Below are 22,582 nucleotides of genomic sequence, written 5' to 3' on the forward strand. Positions count from 1 at the left end.
CACAGGAATAAAAGTAAGAGATCTGAAGAAAAAGACACAGGCTGGTAGTCAAAGTAAAGGTTTATCCTTGCATCAGAATGGTTTAAATCTTGCAATTTGCATATACAAAGAATTCAGCAACATTCACTGGCATTATAATCAGAGCAAGATCAAATTATAAATGTAATCAAAGAAAATATGATAGTTGAAACTGTAATAACATACATATAAAGATTGCACATAAATTAAACACAACTTGGTTAAACAAACAAACGAAAAAGTATCCGTAATCATACACTTAAAAGAATAACATGGGTATGTCTCCAAATGCTGAAACACAGGTGTCAGGCTCATTTTAAAAAGTGTTTAAAAACACATAAAAATACCTTTTGAAACACCGGTATGCATTCTTCACTCGTATAGCACATGGAGAGAAACCGTAAAGGCAGTCACACAGTGACCAGATCACACACAGATCAGAATGGTCGTCTTCTAATCACTATTTGGCATTTGAACCCAACTGCATGCAACACAGGAAAATGTGAAAGGAACAACGGTGTCGGCACTGGGCTGTGTGGGGCTGTTTTGTTATGTACAATGGACTTTCTTTGACCGAAGGAAAGAAGAGATGAACTTTCCAGGTTGCACAGAGAAGATATGGAGTCCTCCAGGGGTTGATTCACCCAGCGTGAGTTGCTCTAAGGCCCAGGAGATTGTGTGAACTGGGACCTTGGTAGAGGCCATGAGACTGTGATGACTTCCCCTCTAAAGGGAATGCTGCCCCGGACAGCTGAAGGGAGAGTCCTTTGTCCTGGGGAAAGTGGCTTCTCCTTTGTTCCTGGAATGGAAAAGGTTTGGGAACAGGCAGAACCCCTGCAGCGGACACCTGGGGTTGGTCTAAGGGGACAGGAAAAAACGTGAGCAGGGCCCTTTCCTGAGGGCACCCTGAAAAGGTCTAACTTAAAGGTACTTCTTGATACAAGAGATGCCGGTTAGACCATTAAAGGGCTTCAAGGATTCTGACAGAGGGCTCCTAGACATGAACCAAAGCCTGTGCCCCTCTACTGTGACTTCGAACTCTCAAATAAATGACCAGAGAAATGTCACCTTCATTGTAGCAAGCTGGCTCTGTTTCTAGGTTCAGGTGCTGAACAGAAACTTACTTCCCTCTCTTCTCCTTCAGTCAAAAAAAGGCTTTGGGTTTGGAATTTTAACGATGAAAACAAAAGGGACCTGGTGAACCTCAAAAAGCTCCATTTTCCTCTTCCACCGAGATGCTGAATCATTGTACAGAGAAGAAGAGCATATTCAGCAGTGTGCAGCCCAGGCGTGCAGCTGGTGAGGATGGCGGTCACAAAGCGTGCTTTCGTCCTTCCAGCTGGGCACCAAGTCTTGCCCTTGGATGGGGCTTGGAGCCATGGAGTGGGTGAGAAGCTTGATTCCCTGTAAGCCTATTATGGAACAATAATGTGTCCTGGGTTGCATTTGCACACACCATCAATGAATAGGGACGAACACTGCAACACGAGGGTGCGATCAGTTATCGGTGAAAATGTCAAATAAGGCCTTTATATAGCTTTTAGAAAACAAAAAAAGTACCAAAAATGCACGTGTTAAATGCTTTTAGTAGTAAGGTAGGCCAGATATCTTTTTGTTTATATTGTGCTCATCTGCTAGGTACCTAATGGCCATAGAAAGATAACTGCTATAAAATTCAATGTTGGTACATTCACACCCATTCTTTTTTTTGCCCCCATCAGCCAATCTTATCTGGCAATGGGATCGTTACTGTTATCCAGGGTCAATGGTCTCAGTAGTATTTCCATTCAAAAATAATTTAGCTTTTAGATTAAGGATTTCTCTTTTTCTTTTATTAAACATTGAAAGGTGGGACTTTAAAAAAATGGTATAAATCTAGATTTTAGGGATTCTTTTCTTACAAACAATCTTAGCTTTTTACAAGAAATGTTTAAATACCAAAATGTCGCTCAGAAAATTTAAAGTTTAATTGCCTGTGGTTATTCTACTGTTTCTATCCCAATGTGTGCTCCTCTGTATTACGCGTGTAAGATGCTCAGTTCATCTGAACGTTTGGATGGGACGTTTCGTGTTGAGTCTCCAGGCATAGCACTGGACCAGCACAGGCTGCTGTGGCAGAATGGGAGGGGAGAATGGGAAAGGCAGCTGGTTTGATTTTCTGAGGGTTGTCTGGGCCAGACAGGCAGCTGGACAGCAGGTGGTGCTTCGGGGTGCAGCTCCGATGGCTGGTTTTGTTGTACCCAAGGCCACGGGTCCACGGGACCACCCGGCATTTACATCTCTTCTCATCCAGCCAAGATAGTGTAGACACAGTCTTGATGGTGTAGACACAGTCTTGATGGTGTAGACACAGAATTTTAAAATATTACTTATATTCACCGGCTACTCTAGTGTGTTTTAGACCTGGATTCAGGTTGTAAAGACTTTTTGATCTTTAAAATGTAAAGATAAACCACACGGGCCGGAACTGAGAACTTTACAAAAGTCCCCGTTTACATTGTATCATCACGAACAGGTTGCCTTCCAAAAATGCTGCTGTTCGGGGTTGTGAAATCAGTGTTAGGAAAGTGCATTTTCAATTGACTTCTGAGTCCTCGACTGTTTTCTTAATATGAGCTTTGTGTTTAGTATCTTGCAGGGGCACACTTCGCATATTAAGATTACAACATTTAAAGGTGTTGAATGTGTGAAATTAAATGATATGAATCTAATGAAAAATTAATATATTTACTAATATTAGCAGAAATATATATTTTATGGGATATTATTTGACCTTAATACATTATTCCAATTTTTAAAAAGCATATTTAAGATTTAACAACTTTATAGCAGGTGGCCTTTAAGGCATAACAAAATATATACAAAGAAATTAGGGAAGATATTAATGTCAACTATGAAATAAATTAACATGATTTTTACAAAATATACTGACCATTAAATTAAAAAATATTTTAAGGCAGGAATCTTCATTTGAAATTAGCATAGTCAGAAAATATATCAATAAAATCTTGTACCACTTTGTAGCAGAATTCATACTGTTCCTGAAAAGACAAACAAGGACACATTAAAATGTTAGTCCCAAAAATATATTTGATTAATTTAATCAGGAGAGATACTCAAAAACAAGGCATCAATAAGTGTGACTATTCATTAAAATACCGTATACCTTTATGCACATCATAATTGGTTTTTAGGCACATACAGAATTCCAAATAAAGCTATTTTCCTACATCGAATGTGTCAGTTAGTGTATTAACATTTCAAGTTAGTGTATTTAATGGGCTGAGTAAAATGTATGTAGCTTTCCCATTGAAACTGGAAAACAACGATTTTTGAATTGAAAAAAAAAAAAAAAGAACCAGGCCAGGTGCAATGACTCAACGTCTGTAATACCAGCACTTTCAGAGCCTGAGGCAGGAGGATCACTTGAGCCCAGGAGTTTCAGACTAGCCTGGGCAACATGGTGAAACCCCATCTCTATCAAAAAAGATAGAAAAATTAGCTGGGCATAGTGGTACACACCCGTAGTCCCAGCTACTCGGGAAGCCGAGATGGGAGGATTCCTTGAGCCCAGGAGGCAGATTGCGGTGAGCCAAGATTGTGCCACTGCACCTCTGCACTCCAGCCTAGGTAACAGAGTGAGACCCTGTCTCAAAAAAAAAAAAAAAAAAAAGAGAGAGAGAGAGAAAGAGAGAAAAAAAAAATCAGAGTATGAACATTGCCAGATAAATTTCATAAAGCAAGAAAGCAATCTATAAAAGTTAAATAAAATGCACATCTAGATTATTTTAAAGCCTACATTTACTATACAAAAGGGACATTGTTTTATATATAGGCTGGTCCTCCCAGACCCCTGGGTGGGATATTTGAGCTTGGGGCTGGGATAGGGGCTTGGGAAACTGGAGAGGCCAAAAGCTGTCCTCAGCACCTCCCTGCTTCTTTCCAACACTTTCGACTTGGGCTCTTCTTAGCACACAGTGAACAAATATCTAAATGCTTTTGGATGGAAAGATGCCAAACAGCTAGCTTAGCCCTTCCTGAGTCCCAGTCTGGCCAGGACGGGAAGGAGCTGGGTTTTCCAGAGAAGGAAAAGGTGAGCCTGAAACTTGGCTCCTAAATTTGCATGAAGTTGTTGGAAGAGCCAAGACCAGATTGTAGGGGCCTCACTTCTGGCTCCTAAGACACGCAGCTGATCACCCAGCCTTCAGAAGGAAAGGGAATTGAATTCCTAGAAGGAATTCTCATTAAATATACAGGCTCTCTTTAAAGAGGCAAACAGCTTAAAGCAACATCGACTTTTCCAACTTAAAGCAACATCAACCGAGTATCAACTTAAAACAACATCGACTGAATATCAAAGCTGGCTCAGTCTGGGATGGAAATGGAGATGATCACTAATTACTCTGTTTTCATAGCAAACACAACAGCTAACTGCTGACCATCCCATGTCGTCTTGAGTACAAGTGACTGGGGCCAGTGATGGATGAAGTGTACTTTGGAGTGTGCTGGGATGATACAAGCCACACCTCAGGTCACAGACAGACATTTCTGGTCAAGCCACAGACTCCAGGGAAACAGATGTACTTGTGTCCTTTGGAATGTCAGTTCCAACCAAAGGCTACCTAGGATGCTGGAAGCAAGTCTTCCCTGAGTACTCAGCAATGGGAAACTGGTTCTGGGGCCACTGTGCCCACCTGCAGGGCTAAATCAACCTGCATGTCAGCCATCATCTCTTTATTCAAAGATGTTTTTGCGCCTGTGTTTTTTTTTGCCAAAATATCCCTGCCAAATGTGAGGTCTGGCAGCACAGAGTACTAGTTAAGCCCTTCCCTTCTGGAGTCAGATAGAGTTTGAATCTCATTCTGACACTTCATACCTGAAAATCTCAGGCAGGTTTCTCAACCGTCCTAACTGGAGGTGCCTGCAGAACACTCCTTGTGAACAGAAGCAGGCACAAGGGCAAGCAGATGGTGAAGATGAAATGAGAAAGACGTCTGTAAGGCACCTGGTCGCACTGCACCCAACACCTGACGGTTATTTAGTGACTCACTTCTCCCTCATTCGTTTGCTGATTCACCTCTTGCTCTGGAGCCCTCACCATGGGCTGGGCATTGGACTAGACCCTGACTCTGAAAGTCAGGTTACAAAGTGCTCTGTCAAGCTGTTAGCAGGCAAGAGAGCACAGGTGACAGCCACACAACATCTGAGGGCAGCTTCCCAGTCAGGGAGCATGGAGGGGCAAGCTGGGGTCAGGAAGAGCAGAGCTGAGACGGGAGGACACCTGGATGCTAGTTGGTCTCGAAAATAGAATATATTGACCAGACCAGGCAGATTCATGAGAGCTGTGAGTCCTCAAAAAGGCTAGGGAAACGCTGTATGCTGCTGCTTAGAGAGATGGTCTTTGCTACAGGTCGCTGGGCACGTCCCAGAGGCCAGGCACTAGTAGAGCCCCTGATGTACTTAAAGCAAATTTCACACAGTGATTCTAACACACCATCTAACCATTCAAACACACCATCACCCCTATTTTCCACAGAAAGGAACTGAAGCCCAGAAAGCGGAAGGAGCTTGTCCAAGTTCACAGAGCCCCGAGGGAGTCCAGCTGTGAATCTGAAGGACAGTGGAAGCCGAATCTCTGCAGAGACACCTGCTGTCTCTTCCATACTGAGGTGGCTGGGCAGGCAGGACGAAAGCCGTTTGCACTGCCTGGGGAATCCTGCGTAAAATTAACAACAGGAAAGAAACCAGAGAGACTGGCTCATAGTTTCAAAACTGGATTTCTTTTTGAGGGGTTCTTGTTAAAGTCTTTTTTATTTTATTTATTTATTTTTATTTTTATTTTTTTTGAGATGGAATATCACTCTGCTGCCCAGGCTGGAGTGCAGTGGCGCGACCTTGGCTCATTGCAACCTCCACCGCCCTGGCTCAAGCAGTTCTCCTGCCTCAGCCTCCTAAGTAGCTGGAGTTACATGCATGTGCCACCACGCCCAGCTAATTTTTGTATGTTTAGTAGGGACAGGATTTCACCATGTTGCCCAGGCTGGTCTCGAACTCCTGAGATCAAGTGATCTGCCCTCCTCGGCCTCCCAAAGTTCTGGGATTATGGGCGTGAGCCGCTGCACCGGGACTCCTGTCAAGTGTTTATTAATTACTATTGTTATTTTGATTAAAAACCTCTCTTGGGCATGGTCTGTCACTTTGTCCACTTGCAAAACTGTTGTAGTTTGTGTATTTCTGCAGCGTGGACTATCAGAGGCAGGCATGACCTCCAGGAGGCATTAATCAGGCCTCCAGCCTCTTCCCAGAGCCCTCAAGGACTGGCAGTGCTGGGGCCAGGGCTCCGGGACCAGCAGGAGACCCTGGGTGCCTTTGCTTCTCCCATCTTTTTCAGCCGCCCAGGTATCCAGCCCGGCACAGACAGCAGAGACTTAGGAGGGAGAGGGACCCAGGAGGCACCCAGCTTTCTAGTCCACTGGCTCTCAAACCTGTATTCATTTTGAGACCACATTGTAGGGGGTGTCTTTCAATATACGGATCCCACCCCCAGAGATTCCACCTAATTGGTTTGAGGGTGGCTTGGGCAATGGAAGATGGTAAACGCCCCCAGGTGGGTCTCATGTGCAGTCAGGGTGGAGAACCGCGCTCCAGCCCAATCGCGGTGTGGATGGACAGACCCGCCCTCAGCTCAGGTGTCCTCACTCCGGCTGTGCTTTGCTGTGAGGCGGGTGTGGAAGGGCCTCCTTCCCTCTCTATGCACAGGGGGCTGGGTGAGCCAGGATTTTAGTGTGGAGAGTGAGCAGGCAGGGAGGACAAGTCTGAAGTGGGAAGCTTTGGGGAAAAGGACACGTTGTAACAGGCTTTAAAATTGTACTCGTTGGGTGAGTGGCAGGAACTATAGTTGTACTTGGTGAGGAGGAATCGCTTCTGAAAACCAGAAAGCAGGAGTCCTCGAAATGAAAGAGAATGTGCGGGGAGAAGTATTCATAGATTACAGGGATTCCTGCAGCCCCAGGACTGTATCTGGAGGTTGAGTGAGACCCAGCCAGGGAAAAGAAGCCACATGGACGAGTATAACACTGAAATGAGAAGTACCAGGATTTTAAATTTCAGTGCTGCTTTTGAACTTGATAAGAGTATGTTTTTCAGTGCACACAGGAATCTCGCAGAATGGTTCACTTTGACACAAAAGCTCCTATCCTCAGTGCGTCTCTCCAAGTGGTCTCAGACATTGAAACTGGTGGACAGGCCCCTCCTCCTGGGTCTTGCCCAGAAGACACCCAAGTCAGAGAACCCAAGGAAGGAGGGCTCTGCAGAGGTTTACTGCGAAACATTGCAGCTGGCTCTTTTCCCTGGGAATTTTACCTTCCCACCTCCCCCATGTACTTAAGATCCTTTAATGAAACATGTATCAAATACGACATGAAATAATTCTCCACTCTTCTGGTAACATCCTTATTCAGATTCTTACCAGGGTTTGCACCATATGTGGTCTCTGAAGTCGTAAACTCTTCACAGCTTGAAATACATCTAAAAGTCCCTCGGCTTTTACTCGCTCCAAAATGTTGCTGAGAGCTATGAATGTACCTGTTCGCCCAGCTCCGGCACTGCAGAGAAAAAGTGCTTAATGCAGATCATCCGACTTGCACTTGGGGATGAGAAACAGAGAGCTGACAACCAACCCCTGCATATCAGCACTGAAGCAACAATCGCTGAAAATGATCTCAGTTTGACTGATTTTTTTTTTTTATCATTTGTATGTAGCTTAGCTTCTGAGCAAGATTTAGCAAATGTAAAATTCCTAAAACACCTCCCTAATTACAGTAGACCAATATTTTATAAAATGAGTCAGGACCAGTGACAAGTTTTTAAGCAAGTGTCACCATTTCCCCTCTTCCTTGTGTAAGGCAATGGTTCTCAAAGTGTGGTCCCTGGACCAGCAGCACGGTTGGCACCTGGGAACTTGTCAGGAATGCAAACCCTCCCAGCTCAGGTCTAGGGAGGAGGTAATCCTGGCACACCCCCTCCTTACTGTGCCGGGGGGGGGGGGGGGTCTTCTGAAACGGCTGATGCTGAAAGGGAGGGGCGGTTTAAGGACATTCAAAAGCAGAAACAGTCAACTAACACTACCCAGCAAGGCCGATTTGAGTCACCTCCATTTACCATGGTCATTTGCTGACAAACCCCTCAAGAGCAGAGCCCAGGCCCTGATAGGAGAGCCCAAGTGTACTGGGCTGGAGGAGGTGGGGTGGACCGGCCTCTTCCAGCAGGTCTTCTGGAGATGCCTGGCTGCCCTCCATGCTCCATAATCTCATGTGTGGGCTTATTCCAAGGCTTCTGTCCTGCTGCAATGATCGGTCCCACATCTGCCTTCCCACAGGTGGGATCTTGTTCACCTCTGCATCTCCTGTGCCCCATGGAACTCATTTCGAGTTTATCCTAAATGACTACTTGGAAGCGCCAGGAAAACCAAAAACCGGCCAGGCGCAGTGGCTCAAGCCTGTAATCCCAGCACTTTGGGAGGCCGAGACGGGCGGATCACGAGGTCAGGAGATCGAGACCATCCTGGCTAACACGGTGAAACCCCGTCTCTACTAAAAAATACAAAAAACTAGCCAGGTGAGGTGGCGGCGCCTGTAGTCCCAGCTACTCGGGAGGCTGAGGCAGGAGAATGGCGTGAACCCGGGAGGCGGAGCTTGTAGTGAGCCGAGATCCGGCCACTGCACTCCAGCCTGGGCGACAGAGCGAGACTCCGTCTCAAAAAAAAAAAAACCAAAACAAAAAACCCAAAAACCAAAAACCGAGGTGTGTGCTCCACCTACTGGCCAGGAGTGCACCCTGGCGGGGTCCAGGCAGGGAGAGAGCTCTGCCAGCTATAAGGGGTGGGACAGTGGGTGGGGGCGAAAGGCAGTCACAAAGGGTGGGCACCACTGGTATGAGACAAGAAATGGAACTGCAGTTTTAGGAGCACATCAGCACCACCCAAGGATAGAACACCCCAAGCTCCTGCTTGGAAGAATCTTGCCAGGTGTCAAGGTCCCTGCCAGCAGAAGTGTGCAGCAGGATCAGAACCACAGAGGCACAGCAGGCAGGCGAGTGGGCGGCCCGTGGGCTTGGCCGGATTTGTGCATCTGCCCTCGGGAATGCCATGTTTCACACCTTCATCTGCGGATTAAGTGGTGTCCCACGTGCCCCGGGTGTCCCTCTGCCTTTGGGCCTGACTTGGGAGCCAGGCTGAGGCTACAGGACCAGCCCACGTGGCTACAATCCCAGCTGGGACTCCTCCTATGGCCAGAAATCCCAGCCAACAGGAAAGGGCGGGTGTAGGCACAGCAGCCCAGCCAGGCAGTCTCTCAAAACCTGCCCAGGAACTTGAAGTCCAGGAGTGTGCTCCTCCGAGCTCTGCCTGGCAATTTTTGATGACTTCAAAAGCACAAGGAAATGTGTGTTTGAGTGGTTTCCCAACTCCTCCCTCTGAAGTGCATTCTGCATGTATGTTAAGATGACATGTATGCATCTTATGTGTGACACGATGACATGTATGTACTTAAGTGAAGCCCTGTGTGCATGTGTGTAAGGAGAGGTAGAGAGGAGACTCTGGGGAATACCATGGCCGGGGCAGTGACAAGGCTCTGCTGCTCACAGCTGCGGGTACTGGGGGCGTGCAGTCTGTGTCCACCCTACCTGGAGGGCTTCAGGCTGGGGGCTCACCTGCAGTGCACGGTGATGGGGTGGTTGCCCGTCTGCTGCTGCTGCTTCTGCACAGCTGCGATGAGGTCGATCATGCCTTTGCCCTCGGCGGGAATCCCGATCTCAGGCCAGCCGTGGAAGTGAAACTGGCGCACTACTCGGACCTGCTCCTCCTGGCGGGCCTGGGGCTGCAGGGAGGAGAGGGGGTCTCAGCACTGCCTGCCTGCTGGGGAGCAGGCCCCAGCCCCACCTGCCCTCTCAGGGATTGGCCAAGGCTGAGAGCCCTCCCTGAGCCTTCTGTGCTGCCAGCGTCCCCACCGAGGCAGCCTGAAGGAGAAGGCTGAAAACTGCTTGCCCTAAAGAAGAAGGCAAGTGGTTGGTTGTGCTTCCTTCTGCGAGGCGGAGCAAGCCGCCCAGAGCACATTCCCTGGAGCCCTTCGAGAACAGCCCAACCCCTACGGGATCCTTGGCAGCACTGCTGGAGAGAAGGGAGTCACTTTCTCAAGAAGGCAGGGTCCCGCATTTCCCTTCAAAGCTCAAAGGAGCAGCATCTGAGTCTGGCGGCCGGGGTGGCTCTGTGGCTGGCATGGAGGAGACAGTGCAGGTGCATTTCGTGGTACTGACTGTTTGGAGCTCAGCATCAAGTCCTGTGCACAAGTGAGTCATCCTACCCACGGCTGACCCCGAGTCCTCATTCTCTGCCAAGGAGAGAGGGTGAGCAGAACCAAGGACCCAGTGGAAATGGAGACGATTGGGTGGCTCTGAGAAGGCACCTGGAGGAGAGCCCCAGAGAGGCCCCTGTGGCTTCATTAGTCCCCTTTGTTCCTCCTCCCCCAACTAATGGCTAATATAATTCTCCTGAGAGATAAATGGGAAGTAGGTGGCCAGGGAGAAGAGAATTGTACAGGAGGCCTGCCACTGTCTCAGAAACCCACTGGCCATTCACAGCCGATAGGACTATGTGAAGGAAAAGGACAGGTGCAGGGCCACATTCTGGTTCAATGACAAGCAGACCCAGGAGGGAGGGTGTGGTTCACTAAATTCACAAAGGTTTAAAGAGCTAGTTCAACAATACCTGATTGAAAGTGACCAGGAAGTCTCGTATACTGATGGCTTCTGAAAGGGTATCATTCTTTATCTCTATCGTTATTTCTCCATGAGTAACCGAGCCCTCGGTTGGCCAATACTGGTAGCATTTATCCTTAGGGGATAAAATAAAAATGTAAGTCTTATAATAAATAATTTGCTGCTGGCAATTTTGAGTTTATAATGCAGAATTGTTCTCAAACCAGTTAATGTAATTCATGTGACCAAAAAAAGAATACGAATATGAATATAAATGCCTTTTAATGCTTGTTGACCCAGGGAACAGAACAGAGTCTAGAAACAGACACACATATATATGAAACCTTAACATATGGCAGAAAGGAGAGATTCTTCAATAAATGGGGCTGGATAAATTGGTTTTCTACCTGGGGAAATGAAATTGGATCCCTGACTCATACTCTACCAGGGCTGATGCGAGTGTCCCCAGCTCTTCCTAGAACTGAGCAGTGTACACCCTGCACTTCCACCCTGTGTAGTGGCCTTGAACCTTAATAAAAATAAACCCAGATGGATTAAGGTTTAAGGTAAAAAACAAAACTGTGAAACTCTTGGAAGAAGAAACATCTTTTCACTTTGAGGTACACAAGGATTACTAGGCAAGAGCCCAAACAGCTAACCAATCATGATGCAACAATTTGAAACACTGGATTACAGTAAAATTCACTTTTCTTCATCAACAAACATCATTAAAAGAGTGAAAAGACAGGCCACAGATTGCAATAAGATGTTTGCAATATATAAAACCAGTAAAGAATTAGTATCAAGATTATGTAAAGAGCTCCTATAAATCAATAAGAAAGGACAAATAACCCCATAGAAAAATCAGTGAAAGGCAGGAACAGACATTTGACACAAGAGGAAATACGTCATCCACAAATATATGAAGTGATGGGGGTGACCCTGTAGGAATCAGAAAGATGCAAATCAGAGCCACAAAACGATAATATTTACACAATAATTACACAACCAGTGGAACAACGAACAATCTTTTGTTAATTTTCAATTAACAATAATTAGGATACCTTGAGAATACCATACTAGGTATGCAGATGAATGATATCTCTTATACATTGCTGATGTCCACTTTGGAAAGCAATTAGGAATTATCTTGCAAATTCAAACTTTCACATACTCTTCAATGAAGCATTTTGGCTCTTTGATACATCTTAGTCCTAGTGCAGCATAAGACATGTACAAGAATATACAGGTAGGGAGAACAGACAGACACAGGGAGGGGAACAATACACACTGGGGCCAGTTGTGGGGTGGAGGGTGAGGGGAGGGAGAGCATTAGGACAAATAGCTAATGCATGCAGGGCTCAAAACCTAGATGACGGGTTGACAGGTGCAGCAAACAACCATGCGCATGTATACCTATGTAATAAAACTACACATTCTGCACCTGTATCCAGAACTTAAAGTTTAAAAAAAGAATGTACAGGTAGCACTGTTTGTAAAATAATGAAATGAAATCAACTCAAGTGTCCATGACAGGAGAAGGAATACGTGAGCTAATGCAGGATATCGTTTATGCAGTGGAATATAATGAAATAATGATGACGAAGGAACCGCAGCATAAGCATCAACATAGAACAGTATCAAAAGCACAGGTGTGAATGGAAGAAGCAAGTCTCAGAAGACAACATGCTGTAATGATGCTCTTTATATAAAGTTCAAACACAAGTAAAACTAAACAACAGTCTCTGTAGGCATAAATAGATGTGATTTTCAAATATTTTTTAAAAAAGCAAAGAACATATCCACTAGGATGGCTTTAATCAAAAAGACAATCACAATGTTGGTGAGGATGTGGAGAAATTAGGACCTTATATATTGCTGGCAGGAATGGAAAATGGGGCAGCTACTGTGGAAAACAGCCTGGCAGGTCCTCACAAATGTTAAACAGTAAGTTGATGACATAGAGTTATGAGGTGACCTAGCAATTCCACTCCTAGTATATACACTCCTAGGTATATACCCAAGGGAAATGAAAAAGCATGTCCATACAAAAACTACCACCTGAATGTTCAAGTAGCACTTTTAAAAAATTTTTTTTTTGAGATGGAGTCTCGTTCTGTCACGTAGGCTGGAGTGCAATGGCGTGATCTCAGCTCAATGGAACCTCTGCCTCCCAGGTTCAAGCGACTCTCCCTGCCTCAGCCTCCCAAGAAGCTGGGATTGCAGGTTCCCACCACCACACCCAGCTACTTTTTGTATTTTTAGTAGAGATGGGGTTTTGCCGTGTTGGCCAGGCTGGCTGCAAACTCCTGACCTCATGTAATCTGCCCACCTAGGCCTCCCAAAGGGCTGGAATTACAGGCGTGAGCCACCGCACCCAGCCAAGCAGTGTTATTTATAATAGCTCCAAAGTGGAAACAACCTAAGTGTGCATCAGCTGGTGACTGGATACGCAGAATGTAGTATAGCCACACAAGGGAATACTACTTGTCAATAAAAAAGAATGATTTACTGATTCATGCTACAACATGGATGAACCTTGAAAGCATGATGCTAAGTGAAAGAATCCAATCACAAAAGACCACATACTGTATGATTCCACTTACAATAATGTCCAGAACAGACAAACCCATAGTCAAGAAGCAGATTAGTGGTTGCCAGGGGCTAGGGAAAGGAAGGAATGGGGAGTGACTGCTAATGGCACAAGGTTTCCTTTTGGGTTGATGAAAATGATCTCAAATTAGATAGTGGTGATGGTTGTACAACTTTGTGAATATACTACAATTCACTGAATTGCACCCTTTAAAAAGATGAATTGCACGAATTATAGGTGAATTATATCACAATAAAGCTGTTCCTTTTTAGAGCAAAGAAATAAAAACACAAATACACAGCAGTAAGTATGTCTTGGGGGAGCACCCAGATAGATGTACATTGTTGGTAAAACCTTGGGTTTACTGTTGGGTGGTGAGTTCATGAGTGTTTATTGTGTTATTAAATAAATGCAATACAAGAAGGCCAGGGGTGGATCTCTGTAAAAAGGAAGAGTTAACTCATCCAATTTACTAGGACAATATCCATTAGGCACATGTATCAGTGCCTATGTCTTCATGTCTTGAAAAAAGCCAATCAATGTCTTTTTCTTCAACAGGTTATAATCTTGGCCAATACCAAATGGCAAAATTTCAGGGCAGGCTAAATAACATGTAGGCTAAAAATAAAGAGCAGCGGGTAGCTATGGTTAAACCTCACTCCCAAAAAGGGAAAGGGTGAAATGAAACCTTTTTCATTTCCAACCTCTCTCCCTCCCTAGTGGTCCTGGCTTGGTCTCACCCATGTGTTTGCACTGAGGGCGGGTGGGACATTTGTAATGAACGGCGACAGTGCCTCAGGTGCATAGGCTGCCCCTGGAGGGCTGGGGCCGGGCGGCACCCCTCACCTGCTCTCTCTCCTGCACCTCCGTCAGCATCACAATAGTGTGGGATTTCCATTCCCAGATCATCCTCCAGAAGTCCTCAACCGTGTGTGCCAGTGGCCCCTGAGTGGCGATGAAATAGTCCTTCTGTCGGTAGCCCTTCAAATGGAGGCGCAGAGGTTAAAGTCCAGCTTTCTTCCATCCGGGCTCCACTACCTGCTCCCTAAGCTTAGGACAGCCTAAGGCCTAATGGGGAAAAGTCTCCCATCTTCCGTGGTTGGCACCAGACCCCAGCTGGCAGGAGCACTCAGGCACACACCTGACAAGCAGGTCAAGAGGCTCGCTTATCTGAAACCATGACCGCCACCATCAGCCCCTGAGGTCATCAACAAATGGCTATTAGGAACTAGTAGTCGCCTGCGGCCATCTGAACAGCACCTGGTGGCTTAGATTCTGACATGTTTCTGTGTGTTTCAGCTAGATCAGCATGGAGCCCCCTGGATTCTGGCACAATTTTCTCGTCTGAAAATGGCAATATCAACATACACTTAGCTGCAATTCCCCCTTTTGCCCTTCTGCGAACTCCACTGTGCATGAAGACAGCCTCTGTCTGTGTGCCCTGAACACATAATTGTATTGTCTGCGTGAGCACACATTGCAGAAATCACACAAGAGAAAGAGCAGAGACAATGGGTATATAACTGGTATGTAACAGATATGTAAAAGAAAAATAACTATATATTCAAAGCAGAATGAAGAAAGAGCCAATTACTTGGCAGCGAGTCTATGTCCTTCCATTTCCAAAGTCCACTTTTTTTTTTTTTTTAGAAGGAGTCTCACTCTGTTGCCCAGGCTGGAGTACAGTGGCACGATCTTGGCTCACTGCAACCTCAGCCTACCAGATTCAAGTAATTCTCCTGCCTCAGCTTCCCGAGTAGCTGGGAATCTGCCACCATGCCCAGCTAATTTTTGTATTTTTAGTAGAGACAGGTTTTGCCATATTGGCCAGGCTGGTTTCAAACTCCTGACCCCAAGTGATCTGCCTGCCTCAGCTTCCCAAAGTGTTGGGATTACAGGCGTGAGCCATCGTGCCTTGCCACTTTTTTTTTTTTAAGCAAGTAATTCTGCTAACAAAAATGGTTGAGTTTCTGGAAACATGTCAATTCTTTCTCGTTGTGAAAACAAGCTAATCAAGTCTGTGTGGTCACGTGTGAAGGCAACACATCTGCATAAACACAACCCAGGCCATCATACTTACATCTATGAAGGATGCGTTGATGTAGTCTGTGTATTCTTGACCCCTTTTCATGGAAAGGATCACTCGGTTGAAGTCATCTGCAAAGCAGTATCTTCCTTTAGTTATTACAAAAAGGGTCCCACCTTGGTAACTGTAATCCATTGCTACAAGCTTGCAAAATACAGAGCCTATTAATAAAATCACTAGGTAAAGCCAACTCTTGGGAAAGTTTACATTATGAAAGAGGATAATCAAAGTGGCTCAGGGGTATTTTTGTTTTTGAAGGAAAACCCTGAAAACAACCCAATTATCATTTTCATTTTTCAGGAATCGATATAACACATACCAAAATACAAGCACTAAAAATATTGCACTGAAGGAGTAAATGGAATGTGGCTAAGCAAGCAACCTAGGGTGGCCAGCAGGACACCGGGGCTCCAGAAGACCAGGGGCCAGAGTCTGAAGATGGCAGGGCCCCTGGGAGCTCTACTCGCCTACAGTGCTTGGGGAGACCCTGCTGCAGCAGGCCTGCTCACAGCTGTCTCTAGGTGGTGGTTGTTGAGCTGTGACTCCATCGAGAAGACGTCTATAATGAGACACACCCTCCTCCCAAGCGGAGCATCTCCCGCCTCCCTCTCTAGTTCCTCGGATCCCGGTGGAGTCTGCTTTCGGGCCGGGTTTGTCAGGTTTCTCTTTTCCCACTTGGTGAGCCTCCCAACGCTCCCGCCGCCCACTGTGTGTGGCCCTGTCTTCTTGCCAGCTTTGCCTCCTCTCCTCCTGCGCCTGCCCTGCCAGGCCCCCCTTCCCTCTCCCATGACCGGGGCGGCAGACCAGTGTCCTGACTCCACCCTGGGCCCATTTCTTTTCCTCCTCAAGGCCACAGCCTTTTCCTAGATGGTCTCAGCTGAGTTCGCTTGCATGGCCTCAGCCAGGTGGCTCAGGCCCCTCTGTGTAAGGGGGAGGTGGGCCTCTGCCCAGGCTGGGGGAGATAAGGAATGAGGCAAGGAATCCTAAGGCACCGAGTCCTGCCTGCAGCAAATCTCCAGCTTCTGTGAAACCCTCGCCTGCAATCCAGCCCTGGCTGCCCTCCCGCACCTGCAAGCTCATGTCCTAAGCGGCTTGCCTGAGACCAGAGCAGGACTGTTTGGGTCAGCTGGTGCTTCACAGGTGTCTTTTCTACCTGACACTTGACACAGCACACAGGAGCCCTTAGCCTGGGGCCAGAGGACACCCTGCTCTTTTTTTTTTTTTTGAGATGGAGTCTCGCTTTGTCGCCCAGGCCGGAGAGCAGTGGCGCGATCTCGGCTCATTGCAAGCTCCGGGGTTCACGCCATTCTCCTGTCTCAGCCTCTTGAGTAGCTGGCACTACAGGCACCCGCCACCACGTCTGGCTAATTTTTTGTATTCTTAGTAGAGACGGGGTTTCACTGTGTTAGCCAGGATGGTCTCCATCTCCTGACCTCATGATCCGCCCGCCTCGGCCTCCCAAAGTGCTGGGATTACAGGCCTGAGCTACCGCGCCTGTCCGCACCCTGCTCTTGACCCTGGTGCACAGGGGTAAGTGGTGAATGGCTCCTCCAGGATAAAAGCCTCTGGCACCAGCCCCACCCCAGCCCCGCCCCAGCCATGCCACGGGTGCCTTACATGGGATGATCTGGATGACCCTGGCCTTCTTCATGTTTGCCGGCAAGTTGCCCGTCCTCATGTTCTCCTTCATGATCCGGACATTTGTCAATTTCTGCAGCAGAGAAGGACATAATGACACAGTTAAACCTCTGACACTCCTGAGCACATTGCTCAGTCGAGGACTAGCACTGCTGGCAAGGGTACCTGCTGAAAGGAAACATCGCTCTCCACCCCAGGAAGCCTCCTCAGCACTGGGAAACAGAAACGTGTGCCCGCAGGGCTGCTGTGAGGCTCTGAAAGCCACCTGATCCGTCTTCCCTTGTAAATCACGGCTCGAATATTGTCCCTGCTTTTTCTGAGGGTCAGTTAAGAGGGAAAGTGATTAAAAGAGGCTTCCTTTAAATGGTCACCTGTTTTCTCCATGTCCTTGGCTGCTTACACCAGAATGGAGAGGAGGGTCAGCCATACTCACCCTGAACTCCTCCTCCAGCCCGATCTTGTCGAAGTGGGTGGTGGTGCCATGCACGGTCTGCAGGTGCTTCTCCAGGGAGGACACGTCCAGCTCTGTGTCCCCATAGAGGTAGTACTCGAGTAAGGCTTGGTAGATGAACGTGTACTGCATCTGCAGAGAGGCCGGGGGTGACCACATCCTCAGCTCTGCCCTGCAGCCTTGGCCCACGTGGAGCTTGGCAGAAAAAAGGGGGCGGCTCTCTTCTTTTTCTCTTTTTGCCAACACAAGGAGGTGTGGGGGCAAGAGGCAGAGTACCGGCCACGGATAATGACCACTTATGCCCTTGAGTAAGGAGAATGGTAGCAGCAGAGCCTCACATTGGTGAGCATGCCAGGCACTGTGTACATGAGCCGTTTTGGGGAGTAGGATTGCCCCATCTCCCATGAGGATACAAGGGAGAGATGAGGATGAGGGAGTCCCCAAGGTCCCACGCATGGGCAGGGAAAGCTATGGGGAGCGAAGCCAGACCAGGCCCAGGCCGGTTGCCACGTGCCCATGAGAGCCAGGGCCCTGTACGCGTGAGTGGCCAAGGCATCTGGGTTTGCTTTGGGAAGCTAGACCAGGGCAAGAGGAAGGCATGACTCACATCCGTTTGAACCATCTGAGGACGCTGATTACGGATTCGAGACACAAATTCAAACACATCCACCTTCTGCTCCGCGTGCATCATGGCCATCATGGCATCGATCACAATGAAGGTGCCCGTCCGGCCCACGCCCGCGCTTTGGGGAAAGAGAAAGATGCTCCGTCGTGAGTCACACTCCTCCCGAAGTAAATGACAGGCCCCAAGATGCCTGCGCACCCAGGTCATTCGATGCAACCTTTTTTTTTGGTTAATTAGGAGCAAAGCCATAGTGAGGCCACCAGAGGGAGCTGTGGTCTCAGTAAAGAGATCTCAGGCCGCTCCTCTGACAGCCGCGAACACTCTACTAAGAGGCACATTAACAGCTGGTTCAGTAAGCCCCGAATTAGGCTGTGCGGAGAATTTTTCTCATTTACTTAACAGTGTCTTCTTCTTATATGTGTGATTGGCATCCTAGATCTGCCCCCTTGGGAGCAGAGGGACCTCAGATCAACTTTGCAACAGCTCTGGGATCCAGCCTCCCCCTCTGTCAAACCGGGCAAACCAAGTCACCTGACTCGGGGCACTAAATGAGGCGGCATCTGTCAGATTACTGTTCTCTGAGCCTGCAAATTCCTCCCAGTATGGGCTACACTGGAGGGTGGGTGGGGTGGGGTCCAGCCTCTGCTTGGCCCCAGCAAGGGAGTGTTGCTCAGACTTGGGGAAAGCCCGCTCTGCCAGGGTTCCTGGACGGCTTCTCCTGAACAGCTGCATGACAGGTGCAGAGCGCCTGCATCACTGCGTGCAGGTGGCTTTTGTCCCTGGCAGTGCTGTGATACTCAGGATGAATCTGTCTGTAACAGCTGGAAACTTAGTATCTAATCAAAGTGATACCCTGGTGAGGCCAGTCACTGCCAGGAACAAGTGGGGCTCTCTGTGGACAGGGGGCTGTGGCATGGCTTTGGCTGTACATTTGAGTAACTTTTCGTGTTGTGCAAAGCCCACCCAGATGCAAGTCACAGGCCTCCGAGGCTGTCCTTCCCATCACAGGCGAGGGAACCGAGGATGAAGTGGTAGCTGGCAAAGGGCAGCCTGGTCCTCGGAGCCTGGTCTCCAGGACAGCGTGGTCTGGAGGACTCTGCTGTGGGGGCCAGTGTGAGTCGTGGTGTACTCCTCCATAAGGACTTGTGTGTTGTTGGGGGGCTTCCTGCAGAAGCCTAGTTTCCCTGGTTTCCATCTTGGTTCCCAGAGGCGACTTGGGATTCCCAGGGAGAGGTGAGGGCGACCAAGAAGAACCGCCCAGAACTCCATTCCCACCGTCAACCGGAGCCCCTTGGCTTTGGTGGGTTTTATCGGTTGGGATGAAGAGGGAGCTCTCTGAGTGTTCTCCTGCAGGGTTCTTGGGGCCTGACTCAGTCACTGACATTTGTGTTCACATCAGCCCTGCCCAAACCTCTGCCTACCCTGATACTGGTCCCCTGGCATTGCCCATGAGGGTGAGTCCTCCCACTGTGGCCTGCCCTTGAGGATCCCGCCCCGTGGCCCCCGCGTACCTACAGTGGACCACGATGGGTCCAGCGTGCACGGGGTTGAGCGTCTTTACTTTCTTGAGGAACTTCAGCATCCCAATGGGGGTGAAAGGCACTCCAAAGTCGGGCCAGCTGGTGAAGTGCAGCTGTGAGACCAGCCTGGGAGCTTTGCAGCCGTCGGGGAGCTGCTGTGGGGGACGTGGGGAGACGAGAGTGGGTACAACAATCCCCCCCCCGCTTCCCCAGCATCTCATTCTGAGGATGCGGTGGGTTCCCCTGTGCTGGGGCTGCATGGGGAAGGGGCCCATCCACAGGGGGCCTGCCCGAGCGAGACAGCCTGGCCCTGACCCCTGCTTGGAACATGTGCTGGTTTTGGAGCCACAGGGCAGGGCCCGCAGCAACTGTCCACGCCCAGGTCAGGCAAGGCCCAAGCAGCCAGACTCATCCCCAAAGCTGGTCTGCGTGCTCACAGACACCCGTGCAAGTGGGGCGGTCGTGGTCCATTTCGCCTGGACAGTCCCACCCCATGTCTGTGGTGCTGAGTAATCACCAACAGCACATCCTTCCTTGTGCAAAGCTGTCTTACATTTGGGAGGACAGACGATGCCGTTGGCCTGCTCTTTGGAGACTCCCAGACTTGCCCTCAGAGGCTGTCTCAGCTTTCGGACTCAGAGACCATGAGTTTAATTCCCTTGCCTAGATCACAGAAGCTGATACACAGTGTATTTGGAAGTAGATACGTGTGCATGTGTGTGCACACGTGTGCATGTATGTGTGCGGGTGTATGTGTGTGCATGCGTGTGGATGTGTGCACACATGTATGCATGTTTATGTGCACGTCTGTGTGAATGTGCATGCATGTGTGCATCCATGTGCGTGTATGTGTGTGTATGTGTGTGCACATGTGTGAATGTGTGTGAACATGTGCTTCTGTGAACGTGTGTGGATGTATGTGTGTGAATGTGGGTGCACATGTGTGAATGTGCATGTGTGCATCTGTGTGCGTGTATGTGTGTGTGGGTGCATGTGTGCACATATGTGCACACATGTGAATGTGTGCGTGTGTGCGTGTGAAAATCTGTGTTGGTGAATGTGTGTATGTGTGTGAATGTGTGTGCATGTGTACATGTGTGATGTGTATGGGTGTGTGTGCACTTGTGTGAATGTGTGCGTGTGTGTGGGGTGTATGTGTGTGTACATATGTGAATGTGTGTGACTATGTGTGCATGTGTACAAGTGTGTGTGTGTGGGTGTGTGCATGTGTGCATGTGTGTGCCTATGTGTGGGTGTATGTGTGTGCATGTGCATGCATATGTGTGAGAGTATGTGTGTGCATGTGCATACCTGTTTGTGGGTATGTGTGCATGTGCGCATGTGCATGCCTGTGTATGGGTGTTCATGTGTGCATATGTGTGCCTGTATGTGGGTGTATGTGTGTGCATGTGTGCCTGTGTGTGGGTGTGTGTGCATGCGTACATATGTGTGCCTGTGTGTGGGTGTGCGTACGTGTGTGCATGTGCGTGCCTGTGTGCACATTTCTGGGAGACGTGAGCACGGGATAGAATGGGAATGATCAGCTCATCCTTTTCCTTTTTTGCTGTGGTTTCTTGGAACCTCAGACACTTATTTTGTGACCTAATTATGCCAATCACTCTATCTTTAAATCCTGACAAAATGGTCTTCTATCTTTTCTCTATGGTTTTAAACTTTCTTCTACATCTTGATTTCATCTGCTTTGTATATAGATATTTTTACTGATATCTCTCTTAAACCCTTTGTGGTGGTGGAACTAGCAGGACCCAAGTGTGGAAAATGAAGAGGACATTTCAGACATACTTTGAAATGTGTTAGAAACGTGTTAGAAAAAACCCCGCCTCCCAGTTCCAGTGTGTGAAATGTCACTGTGCTACTGAGGGAGGACCCCAGACCCCTCCAATGACTGGTCTTCTTCCTGGAGAGGTCCAGAGGAGTCGCTGGGAATTAGGAGCCCCCAGCACTGCCTGCAGACCCTTGTGCACCAGCCTCTGGTGTCTTGGCCCACTTGCACGTCTGCCCAGCATAGCCTGGCCACTGCACCCTCTGAGCCAGGGCTGCGACAGTGCTGGGGTGGGAGCAAAGCACTTCATAAATGCAGAAGGGTGTTAACTCTGGGCATCATGCTCTCTGAGAATGATCTTTCTGGAAGGTCAGCAACAAGAGATGCTTACTGGCTGTATGCAGAACTTCCGGATGGTGTAGTCGACCAAAACCACGCAGTCCTCCACGCACACTCGGATGTTTCCATAGGTCCAGCAGCCTTGGTCGGGCCAGTACTGATGGCACTTTTCCTGCATGGAACAATTTAATAGAAGCAAATAGATCTGTGGGTGCAATGCATCATGACATCCCTCCACCCAACCACAGAAGGCCTCACACACACCAGCTGGAGTCACACAGCTCCCACAGCTGAGAAACAGCAAGTTCATGTGTGTCCACCTCATGAATGGCGAAACTGAGGCTGCATAACTGGTGAAAGGCAGCCTTGAGACTATGACTAGGATGCCCCAAGGCTTTCTGACGTAGACACCAACAGTGTCTCATTTCTTCATTCATTCACGAATCCCATACATTTTATTAACTGACCATCAACCAGTCATGCTAAGCCTGTAACCTTAAGAGCTGGGTACCTAACTCCAAATGACCCTCAGGCCAGAGGGCAAGGATGGTGCTTCCCCAGGCATTTCCCACTGGATTCAGCAATTTGTGTTTTTCCTGCTCAGTTCCCTAAGGACAAAGTTAATTTGCACCACTGCCAGTCTGCCGTTCAAGACTGATGAACCTGTGATTGGCCTAATGATCTTCATTTTTCTGTAGCAGGGACAAGGCTGCCGTGGAGTCTGCAAAACAGGGTGCATTGCTACAGATAGACCCATTTCTTTACCTTCCCAACCTC

General features: G+C 48.2%; 1 protein-coding gene across 10 annotated transcripts in view; it reads right to left on the bottom strand.

The window, feature by feature from the left end:
* PTPRE (protein tyrosine phosphatase receptor type E) overlaps positions 1–22,582 on the bottom strand; it is a 180,004-nt gene continuing 157,422 nt past the window's right edge. For 6 of the 10 annotated variants that reach the window (XM_033179019.1, XM_033179041.1, XM_033179065.1 and 3 more), the window contains 12 exons: positions 21,858–21,977; positions 19,675–19,838; positions 18,146–18,281; positions 17,521–17,670; positions 17,067–17,160; positions 15,444–15,520; positions 14,210–14,344; positions 10,781–10,906; positions 9,727–9,893; positions 7,487–7,622; positions 2,951–3,059; positions 1–1,496 (listed from right to left, as the gene is read on the bottom strand). In XM_033179019.1, the coding sequence (XP_033034910.1) occupies positions 2,985–3,059; positions 7,487–7,622; positions 9,727–9,893; positions 10,781–10,906; positions 14,210–14,344; positions 15,444–15,520; positions 17,067–17,160; positions 17,521–17,670; positions 18,146–18,281; positions 19,675–19,838; positions 21,858–21,977 (1,380 nt within the window). In that variant the 3' untranslated portion in view covers positions 1–1,496; positions 2,951–2,984. Of the gene's footprint in view, positions 3,060–7,486; positions 7,623–9,726; positions 9,894–10,780; positions 10,907–14,209; positions 14,345–15,443; positions 15,521–17,066; positions 17,161–17,520; positions 17,671–18,145; positions 18,282–19,674; positions 19,839–21,857; positions 21,978–22,582 lie in introns of all 10 variants that reach the window. The other 4 variants (XM_033179036.1, XM_033179054.1, XM_033179029.1 and 1 more) reach the window with 3 other exon arrangements.

The sequence above is a fragment of the Trachypithecus francoisi genome, unplaced genomic scaffold (genome assembly GCF_009764315.1).
Source record: "Trachypithecus francoisi isolate TF-2019V2 unplaced genomic scaffold, Tfra_2.0 Contig01579, whole genome shotgun sequence".
Classification (NCBI taxonomy): domain Eukaryota; kingdom Metazoa; phylum Chordata; class Mammalia; order Primates; family Cercopithecidae; genus Trachypithecus; species Trachypithecus francoisi.